Source organism: Cololabis saira, chromosome 8 (genome assembly GCF_033807715.1).
Source record: "Cololabis saira isolate AMF1-May2022 chromosome 8, fColSai1.1, whole genome shotgun sequence".
NCBI lineage: Eukaryota > Metazoa > Chordata > Actinopteri > Beloniformes > Belonidae > Cololabis > Cololabis saira.
In genome coordinates, this window is record NC_084594.1 from 28,768,150 (window position 1) to 28,779,828 (window position 11,679).

The following is an 11,679-nucleotide window of genomic DNA, read 5'->3' on the forward strand; positions in this document are numbered from 1 at the left end:
CTTTCCTCTTGTACGATGGTTTTAGTACCATATGTATTTAGTGATCTCTTGGAGGTGGGCTCATTAACATAAACTTCTACAATGTCAGCAAGGCCTTTGGCTACTGGAAAGTAACTGTGGACTTACCGTTGTTGGTTAACCACTCTTGAGGTCAACCACTGGAGAGAACACCAATTTCCTTGTATTTACTCTGTGTGTAAACAGTCTGTCTGACTGAGGATCTGTAGATCAGTGACTGTGAAACTCCATGGAGACGTTAACCTTTTCTCAAACTTTTCCAAACTGATAATCCTCCACTACTCCCTTTCTGAAGTTCTCACAAATTGCATTTGTTTGTACCGTGACACACGTGCACAGACATGATGTGAAGGTCAGATTTTTATAGACCTTTGTTCTTTAAATAAAACCCACTTACACATGATTGCCATTCCACTGACTGAATACACCTGATTCAAATTTAAGCTTTGAATTAACTTACAATCCTACAGGTTCACAAACTTTGTCCAGTAGTTTGTTGTTGTTTTTATTTTATGTGTATTTTGAAAAACTGGGAATTTCAGATGACATTTAGATCCTGCTGATGAAGAGTTAGAAAATAGATAAAAGGGTTTTTTACAAACTCTCGAACACCACTGCAGTCCCTCACAAGATCAGCCTTGTGCACAACATATTCAAAAGGTCACTTGATCTATTTTTTATTTTACAATCAGAGTACAATCAGAAGGGAAATCACAGTCATCACTGGAAGGTTTATATATGTATTATCTTTTCAATCAGTAGTATGCAATGACTGCCAGACTTTGAGCTTTCATAAACGGGCAGCGCTCTCTTACCTAGATGTGCTACATGAATGAAAAAGATTATTAGTAGGAAAATACAAACGAGACATAAGGATCACAAAATTGTTATCTGAGGCTTTCCTTGCCTCGTTTGTCTCTGAGGTTCCTCATTGCACTGGTAGATTTAGCTGCGTTTCTGCATCGATATTCAACTCATAGGACTTGTAGAGGGAGCTGATATTGAAAAGGCAAAACAGGTTGAAAGTCCACTTGATCTCTTTATTTCTTAAGAGTATAAATGTTGACCAGCTCAGACAAAGCGCTTCAGCTAAAAATATACTCATAACTGAGATAACAGTATCCATATTATGAATCAGGTATTATAATCGAAGGAAAAAAAAACAATAGTGAAAATAAATTATCTGAATAACAATATTAATTATAATAACAATAATTATAATAAAGTGTCAAATTAGAATTCATAAACCTTTTTTTCTTAGCTTTTTTTTTCTCCTCATGTGGAAAACCGCTTTAAAACTCTCCATGAGAAAAGAAACCCAGCATATTTTAAGTAGTGAAGGGCATTTTTCACACATTTACAATATTCACAGTAAGTACAAACCTGTTCAGCACGCTGACCCACACTGTGGTCAGGCTGTCAGGGAGCACGAAATACGAGGTGCACTGACGCTTGTTTTCATATACGTGTGCCTGGCCAACAGGAAGCCAAATGTTTCTCCATCAGTTTTGGTACCTATAGATAAGGAGTAACAGGTCCTTTCTTCTCACAACCCACTACTGGCTTAATCAATCAAAAGACAATCAAGATAAAGACACGCAGGCTGCATGTCTGCAAGACTATCATCTTCTATTTAGACCCTCACCCCCCTGCATGTAGCAGTCTCACGCTCTTTTAGTCCATGTAACACCTCTTCTCCTTGCCGTCTCAGCCCATCGCGGTCACCATGTTGGAGTGGTGCGGGTGACCAAACGATGGGTGTATGGGCGTGGGCGTGGGGAGCATGTGTCCAGTGTGACTGAAAGGTGGCAAGTGGCCCATGGACATGTGACTGGCCAAAGATGCGGCGCTGAAGTGAGAGCTCTTCTCATGCAGACTTTTGGAAAACTCTTCGTAGCTGTCACTGACCCGCTTGCTCTTTTTGGATTTGTTGGACATTTTCCGGTTGCGTGTCTGAATGCCCTCTTTCTTCATGGTCAGAGGCCGGTTCACCTGAGGAGGATCAATGAGGATGTTGGTTATTTTATTTGGAGTGACAGCTGACATCCAGAAATGATGCATTTTACAAGTTTTTTTTCACTAGCAAGTTAATAGTCCAGTTTGACATAAAGTAAACCAGATCCAGATGGCATTGTAATTGATTCTTTCTTTGTCTGAGCTAAAAAAGAAATATTAATGAAAATGGGTTTGGGAGCTTTTTGGGGACTGCAAGCATTAAAAACATGCATTTGTTAGATTATATTTAAGTCATGGATTAATCCACACCGAGCTCTGAGAGTCAAAGAAACACATATGTGGGATTGACTTAAAAGAAACGACTGCACATGTTGATGATCATGAACAAACATGTCACTCTATTTGCTGACGGGCCCTAATGTTACTCTGGCATACAACCATCAGGCTTTAGTTTTACTTGAGTACTTGTTGATTTAATACACTGATTGTTGCTTTTACAAATTTGCATCCCTATTGACTATGTAGTCTATTTCAATGCTTCCAGCCTTAATACTGTTAATATGAAGGACGTCCTTCTGGCATCCCCCCTCGACAACAAGCCCACCATTGTGACCCTCAAAAGGATTACACTTACCATGAAAACAATAAAGCACAAAGAAAGAAAAGAGCAATAAGTGCAACAGTGCCTGAAACAGAGCAACACTCATTCTCCCTCTGTCTTTCTCTTATCCTATCACTCTGTCTTTCTTCTCTTAATACTCAATCAGCACAACCTTGTGCTTTTACTTTCAGGCTACTCAGCCCTATGCTAAACCCAGACTGGGGACGAACGGTCAGGGACGAGCGGTCAGGGACTTACGTTGTGGAGTTTATAGTAGAGGCCGCAGGCATTGCACACCGGGTCCCCATTTGCATTGCGCCGCCAGAGTGTCGTGGTGGTCGTCTGACAGTTAGCACAACAGGTGCCTGCACGTCTGGCAGCAGACTGTGGAACGAAATAGATTCAGCTTTAATTAGGGCTCAATTCTGCAAACAAGGGATGCTTAAGAAGGAGTGTAACAATTGTCAAAACAAATGGTAGAATTTTCTATTCTTTAAAAAGATGCATGAATGAAGAGCACAGCCACAGATTTTTAGAATATTAATTTACAATTATACATATATGAATATCAATTATCATTATTATAATTTGTGGCTTATTGGTGGAGCATTTGAAATGGATGTAGTTATTTGCACACACACACACACACACACACACACACACACACACACACACACACACACACACACACACACACACACGCACACACACACATATATATATATATATATATATATATATATATATACACACACATATATTTATATATATATATATATATATATATATATACACACACATATATTTATATATATATATATATATATATATATATATATACACACACATATATTTATATATATAATATTAATATAAATCCCATCTAAACTCAAGCATAGATAGTTACAGAGAGGGAGAAGGGAGTAAATTCCGTGTGACAAAAACCTGCAACTTTGGTATGACATTTCCTGCAGCCAATTGTATCTTCTTAATTCAGTTAGATATTAAGATAATACAACTTGAATATTATAATTGTTTTCAAAACTGTCTTTCTTAAACATTGTTTTTACAAAGGTACTGCAAGTTTAGTGCGCTCAGGTTGCACTGCGCATGCTTCAGCTTTAATGGGTGTACCAGCCTCCTTTTTAAACCCTTTCCATTTGAGTGTGTGTTCGTCTCCGCGGTGGACGGAAGGCTTGACCAGCAGACGGAGAGGTCTGGGCCTGCAGTCGGGAGGCCGCGGGGGGAAGGCTGGCCCGCCAGCTTTATCTGCACTGGTCAGACATCCGGAGAGGAAACAACTGGAAGCAGCTGCCGCTGCAGCAGCTCTGTCTGCGCGCAGCGCTGCGAGCTCCGGCTCAGCTGCACGGAAACCAGCCCTGATATACGGCCGTATGTGTGTTTATAGGTAGAGTTTCTCACGCGGGAAATGATTTTTATGAAGAAGACAGTTGTATCGCTGCACTTTTTGTGCGAGTGTTAAAAAGGTTTAGATCTAATGGCGAAAGCAGCCCGCACGGACGCGTAAACGAACAAACGCGTTTGCATATAAATCTGTTTTTTTTTTCTTTTTAAGAAAAAAAAAACATGCTTTTGGTCACCTCGCACTTTACTACATTCGCTAACTGTTGTTTTCTTTTCATGTTTTTTTTTTCTCCCTCACTTGCTCACCTTCTCCCTGAAGCCTCGGCCTTTTGTCCAGTGGATGCAGTTTGCACATCGTGATAACCTACATCGCTTTTCTGATGGGAAAATGTTGAGTTCATAAGGATAAATATCCTGGCGTATATTGCTTTCTTACTCCTGATTTAGGTGTACTGGGTGGATATGCATTTTCTTTTTAAAAGTGCTTCCATTTCCAACACACAACTTAAAACAGGGCAGTTCCTTAGGATTTTAACTCAGGCCACTTTACAGCCAAGATTTCCAGCTGAATTAAAAGTGTTAAAAATGATAAGTATATATATATATTAGTATCTAAACAACATTCTGGATTCTTGCTTTCAAGTACTACATTCATCCTGGTTTCATCCACCTCTGTTGGTATTGGTTTAATAAAGCTAAAATACATTAAAACCGTTTAGAAATCAGGTATGGCATGAACTTTAATGTTGGTCTAATTTCCACCAGCAATGCTGATGTTGGGTGCAGTTTGTGGGGGGAAATGTCTGTTTTATTTGCTGTTCTTATTCATTTTATGTTTTTTTCCTCCTGACCTTTAGAACACCATACCTCCAAAATGTCAACTTTCATGAACTCAGAATAGCAAATCTGTTTTTTTAGTTTTACTTGTCCCGTCATTCAACACAATGGATTTTCATGGCTTGTTTAGCTTTCAGATGAATAGGAACTTTCTAAAATTGCCCACACAGTTGATCCTGCAGCTTTAAGTGAAAACATTTTTTAAGGAAGTCAAAATCCCTAAAAGTAGAGACACAGAGTTAGACTGATGCTCTGCTGCCCACATGCCTAACGCAAAGCCAAAAGGGCGACACAACACTATTGCGACCCATGAAGGATCAATGAAGCACTATGTTGCTTCAAGGGAAGTCAACCTGGCCCTGCAATCAATGCCAGTATCTGAAGTAGCTATAATAATGATAACACCAACAATGCAGATAGCCCCACTCTGCTAGCAGCCTGAGCTGAAGGAGCAAGAGGTGAGTGGGAAACATAATTCGCGGAAACTGATTGAGAAAATATAACTTTCCTGGAATTGTACCTCCTCCCCCTCACCCTTCACCTTACACTCTTTTTATTTACTACCCTTCACAACTCACACAGAGAACCGTGGATGGGACTCACCAGCCTGCGCTTGGGTTTGATCAGTGGTCTGTTCTGGCCATTCATCTTGTGGTAAAGGCCGCAGGCGTTGCACAGGTAGTGCCCAGTGCTGTCGCGTCTCCAGAGAGGTGTAGAAGTGGCTCCGCAGTTCACACACTCACGGCCCTCTGTGGGAGAGAACGGATCAAGATTAATGCGTATGGAATTACAAGTTAAATAGTATATCAATGAATCAAGCCAGTATTGAACTCTTTGTGCTCACACGGGTCTGTGAGCACCTGGTGTATATACTTCAGATAATTTAGTTAAGCTGCAAAATAATATAGGTGAATACTGATTTACATCATTTCTGCACCTCTAAATTTTTCTTAATGTCTCAGAAACCCCTATAAATTACCGAGACAGTGTGTGTCCAATTTATAGTGTAAAAAAGACATTTATAAATGCTTAAGAAATAAACACCTTGAATGACTTTAGAGCCAAATCCCTAAAGCAACAACAACCACAACAGTCATTTAGGTCAGAGTCATTATAAAATGTTTAAGTGATGAACTGGTTTCATGACTTATACAGAAATTAATATCACAGAACTGGTTAATTTAAAGAAAAAAAAGAACATAGGTTTAGTTTACTCTATATCTCTGCTATACAATATCATACTTGCAGCTTGAGGGCTACAATTAAATAACAATACAGACAAACTCTTCTGAGAGAGTCTTCTGGAGGAGAGACGCAACTACTGTCTTGGTACGGAGGTTTGGGCTCTGTGCATCTGCAGACCCGCCTTTCACACCTCTGAGCTTGATCTAGTTCACTGCTCTGCTGCAGAGAGCTCAGGGTGATTACACAGCCAAGGGGAACAAAAGGGAAATATTGAAGCGGCTCTGCCGGGACTCTTGGACATTTGCAGAGTGCAGGTCGGACACTTACCATTAGTATTATACAATTTATTCAATTTTAAGACGCTGGTTATTTTACTGCAGTGTTAATAATGTCACAGCTTGCTGATAGTCATTTTGCAGCTGCTTTCAAGTGCAATTTACCAAGTTACTCTAAAATATAGCTGCATTTCTGATTATTTCGCTCGATGTGAAATTTATACATTCCGGTAATAAACTCATCTCCTGATGTCGCGTTTTTAGATGTTAATCTTTAAAAAGGATCAAATAAATAAACTTTTAAAGGATATTTGTTTCTTTGGCCTCTAAAAGTTGTATGATAATAATGCGGTCTATTTTTGTATAGGTAGATTGTTTTGAATTAAAGTGAAATAACAAAACAATAGCAGACTAAATTAATTTAAGCTGGTAGCAAGGTTCTTAAATATTCCCAACTGGTTAAACGCATCTTTGCTTAAAAAAAACAAACATTATCAACCGCAAATGACCGTCTTTCAAGCATGCCATGTTAAAATGACTAAACTTTAAGTTTAGTTGAACTGACACTGACTCGCAGAAGATCAAAACCATGCAGACCTGTGATAAGATCGTTATATAAACCAACGGACTGTCTCCGTGTCCAAATGCGGGCCAGACTATAGTTTCAGATTTAATTTCCTAGACTTTATTTTGAGACTGGATCTCAGTGTGTGTGTTTGCGATGGACTTACCGGTGCAGGAGCGTGTCTTTCCTTTGTTCTTGGGGCTAAAGCCGGGTGATGATCCCAGCAGGCTGCCCGGGTGGAACAGGCTGCCGCCGTACTCGTGCGCCTGCAGGGAGTAGGGCGCGTACGTGGGGATGGGATGGTGCGTGGACGGCGTCTGGGCGCTCATCCGCAGCGGACTGGAGCCCTCCATCTTCATGCCCTCCGGTAGTGACACACTGTGGTATTTGACGGACTCCTTCTCCTCCATCCTGCTGGCGGACAAGGATGAGGGAGACACGGCTCCCGGGTCCGGGGACGCGTCTTTGGGCGGCGTGGGGGGGAAGGAGTACAGGTGAGAGCCGGAGGAGTGTGACGGCGGCGTCAGGGAGGACACCGTGTTGGAGTTGATGCTGCTGCTGCTGCTGCTGCTGTTGCACGGATACACGGCGGAGAGGGCGCCCGGGGACGCGGAGGAGCCGTGGTGGTGGTGCAGGCTGGGCTTGCTGAAGGGACTCACGGCCCACGCGTTGTGGTGAGCGGCCGACAGAGCTGCTTTCCCTCCGTCCAGCCAGGAGATGCCCGGACTGTGGAGGAGATGCGGCCGGCACACCTGAGTCCCCGCGAGACGAGCTGTGGAACAAACGGCATTATGTGTTATTATCACGGGGAGACCGTGAAGTGAACGCAAAACTTAATAAGCCTGAATTATGGTTATGTTTTTTTTTTTTTTTTTGTTTGTTTTTTAACAGCTTGTGCTTTTTATTTTACTTCTTTTCTTATTCTTACCTATTTGTTATTATGTCTTGCCGCTTTTAATGTCAATGTAAAGCACTTTGAATTACCTTGTGTTGAATTGTGCTATATAAATAAATTTGCCTTGCCTTGCCTTATGCGTTAAATCGACGCACGTACCCTACGCCGTAGGCCCTGCGTTGGTGTAACGCGGAACCATAAATCAGCCTTTATTACACAGACTTGTTGATTCAGTGGATCAATTGACTTTATTTAAATATAAAGTAAAATATTGTTTCATTTAGCCTACTTCCTCCTAAAATAAATCTAGTATTTTTCTGTATCAAAAAAGTCAAGGTTTGCTGATTATTTAACCAATAAATGGGCCACATAATAACCAAACCCAGTTCATCAGTCTGAAAGGTCATCCAAAACGAATCTAATTATCTTTGTTGGCGTTACAAAACAACCTTTCAATATTACACTTTTGTAACTGTTAAAAAGACCCAAAATAACTTCTTTGTCTTTTTCTTTTCCCCCTTTTAGGAGGCCTGTGCTGTGTGGGTGCTCTCACCGTGCGCTTGGCTGTAGGACACCCTGGCCCTGGAGTTGTGGTAGTACGGGTTTCCCTGCGAGTCCAGGTGGTTGAAGAAAACGTCCACCTCGTCCGGAGGCAGCAGCTGCGCGGCGGGCTCCATGTAGTTGTGGCCCAGGCCGTGATGGTGAGAGTCCGGGTGTTGTCCGTTCAGCACCGGGTGATGGTGCATCCATCGGGGCTGCTCGGCCGCCACATCCATTTCAGTGGCTCTCTAGTTGCGCGTTTTAATAATCAGTCAAAAGAAAAAGAAAAAAAAAAAGATATCCAAGGAGCTGTCAGGATTCAGAAGATCGACTCTTTGCACGGAACTCCTGATCGGGTTGATGCTCCTCTTTTTAGTTTAGTTCCCGTCCTCTCCTGCTGGACACTGGAGTCCAGTTTGACACTGGAGACCTGCAAGACGCAAACATCATTCTGTTAATATTTTAAAGGCAGAGGTGCCAAGATGTGGTGTCTTTTTATAAGCACAGATAACCACGAACCATGCCAACCCCCCCTCATCTGATGCATGTGTTAATTAAGCGTTAATAATAACAATAACTAATAATAATATCATAACGACCAAGCACAACGCACGACCCGTCCGATGCACGGAATCCTGCAACTTGACAGCGGACTGGTTGGATATGAACACGGACCTACCGTGGCTCTGCCGGGGGGTTATCCTTGGCGCTGGATTTGAGAAAAGAGACTGTTTCTTTTCCCCGTTTGCAGCTGCGGGCCCTGTGCAGACTTCACTCGGCGTTTTCCAGAGTATACTCCGTGCAGCTGAGCTCTGAGCAACACGTACAAGTGTGGCTGACAGCGGCGGAACAGGCTTGTTAAACAGTCCTGGGCGGAGTCTGGAATAAAGCTTTCAGTCAGCCAATTGCAGTCAACCTCGACGAAACCTCAGACACACAGTCCCTGTCCCTGAAAACCGCTGAGATATTTCTATCATGTTCTACTAAGTCTTCCCGACTCCTTTAAAAAAAAAAAACAACCTTACTGTTTCATCACCAGTCCAAAATTCCTTGAAATAAAAATTTGAAATCAAATATTCCCAGAAAACAATGTCCACCATACTGTGATGAGGCTGCAGTGGGGGATCTCAGGGGTGCCCAAACGTGTCAAAGTGTGTAAGCGCTTTGACAAATTGAACACTTTTACATTTTACATTTTTAACACAAATATAGCATTTTTTCTGGCTTGCTAAAATAATTCACTGCGTGTGAGAAATGTGAAACATTCATTATGTCACCGATTATAAGAGACATTTGTTAACCGTACAGTTATATCAAAGAGCTTTTGATCAGTGGAATAAATCTGGAGTAATAATAGGACCGTGATAATGCAACACATAGAAGAAGACCAGCAGTATTATGGTCTGATTAATGCGCTCAATCAGTTTGAAGAATAGCTTGTTATGGGAGACGCCGGCATTAATAATAACCACGTTTAAACGGAGAGCTGAGGTTGTGTTTGTATGTTTTCTCCGTTTTGAGGGGCCTGTTTAATGATTGAAAGTTCAAGCACACGCACACACAGACACATACACAAACACTCCTCCCTCTCTCCCTCTCTCTCCGTCTGTCTGTCTGTCCCTCTCTCCGTCCTCGCGCATGATTGACAGACAATAATTGGAGAGGGAGCGCGTGCAGCCCCGGCCGACCGACGCTGCCGCCTGCTTGACGCCGCTCCGTGACGTCAGTGCATCTTAAAAGAAAAAAGGAAAAAAAAAAAAGAAAGAAAGAAGGAAAACATACCGCGGGACATGAACTTTTTCCAGCAACCAACGGATGGACCAAGTAGTGAGAGAAAGGCAGAGCAGGGGGTTTGCCCGGAGTCTGCTGCCGTCCCAGCGGATGTGCTCGAGGAAAAGACAGTGATATTTACACTGTGAAAGCATTAATAATACATCAAGTACATCCTCCCGCTGTGATTCAAGTACAGGCCCGACAAGCTGGATACCTTCAAGAATACCTCTATCTATCTATCTATCTATCTATCTATCTATCTATCTATCTATCTATCTATCTATCTATCTATCTATCTATCTATCTATCTATCTATCTATCTATCTATCTATCTATCTATCTATCTATCTATCTATCTATCTATCTATCTATCTATCTATCTATCTATCTATCTATCTATCTATCTATCTATCTATCTATCTATCTATCTATCTATCTATCTATCCCTGAAAGATCTATCTATCTATCTATCTATATATCTATATCTATCTATCTATCTATCCCTGAAAGATTTAAGGCCAAGATGATAAACGTTTAAATTGTAAATAATGCAAAGGCCCCAAATCTTCTTTGTTTCATGTTATTTATTTATTTATTTATTTATTTATTTATTTATTTTTAAATCAACGCACAGTATCATCGCTGTAATTATTTATAAAAATTGTAAACCATTGTCTTTGGCAGTATTGGGGTGGGGGGGTTCCACAATATTGACTGGAAAAAAAGAGGCAGTATTAGAGCTCATCAGCATGATAATGTGGAAATACACATGCTTCCAGTGTGAGCCCTTTTGATCTGGCCTGGCGATAAAACCTTATCGGCGGCGAACATCCACTTCCATTTCAGGATTTGACATTAATTCAATTCACCCTTTTATTTACGCCTCTTTTTCTCACGCGAGCTCAGGAGAAAGACGGGGGTCAGCTCTGAGAATTTCATTATAGTCCTGCCATTGAAAAGCAAACGAACAAAAAGATAAAATGTTACGTATTATTATTTTATAATAATAATAATGATTATTGTTGTTATTATTATCATCATTATTATTATTATTACTTTTGTTTCAGTTCTTTTTACTTTCTTATTGTATTTGGGGACATTTTGCATCAAAATCATTATTTTGGCCACTAATGTTTTATGGATGTGCGCGCGTGTGTGTGAGAGTGAGATTGAAGGAGAGAAAGAGAAATCCAATGCTGCTATGATCCTCGGATCCCTCTGATTATAGCCCATCCCCGGGTAATTTTTCATCGGTTCTGGCTAATCTTTGTTCTTTGTGAAGATAATAAATAGCCTAATCGTTATCAGCGAGCTGCTGGAGGTGTCGGGGAGAATGGGGCTGATCGGCCCGGGAAATAGGCTCCAAAGTGCCGCAGAATAAATGACATTTCTTATCTCTCTCTCCCAGATTATCACCGCCTTTTCAAACTCGCACAACAAATACATCTTGTGCAGGGAATGCATCACTTACAGGACCAGATCTGCGTGCATGATTGCTAGTTAGACATCTAGGGAGGGGGTTAATGTTCTGCAAGTAAAAAGTCTTTATCCGACCTATTTGACATAATAAATGCAGCTATACGTTTTCCTTTTTTATCTAGGTTATCTTCAAAAGCCATCTGAGGTTTCGCTTCTTATTTCTTTCATCTTGGATTTGACTGGATAAGAG

The 11,679-nt window shown here is 41.2% G+C and overlaps 1 protein-coding gene across 2 annotated transcripts; it reads right to left on the minus strand.

Annotated features, from left to right (window-relative positions):
* Positions 1-670: 670 nt before the first annotated feature.
* On the minus strand, positions 671-9,079 carry gata2b (GATA binding protein 2b). Of its 2 annotated transcripts, none has more exons than XM_061727620.1 (6): positions 8,917-9,079; positions 8,251-8,667; positions 6,969-7,574; positions 5,381-5,526; positions 2,834-2,959; positions 671-2,010 (listed from the first exon to the last, which is right to left on the minus strand). In XM_061727620.1, the coding sequence occupies exons 2-6, from the start codon at positions 8,471-8,473 to the stop codon at positions 1,726-1,728; spliced, it is 1,386 nt and encodes a 461-aa protein (XP_061583604.1). In that variant the 5' UTR covers positions 8,474-8,667; positions 8,917-9,079; the 3' UTR covers positions 671-1,725. The 2 variants fall into 2 exon arrangements, with proteins under 2 accessions (XP_061583604.1, XP_061583605.1); XM_061727621.1 differs by having other exon boundaries at positions 8,913-9,079.
* Between the last annotated feature and the right edge of the window lie 2,600 nt (positions 9,080-11,679).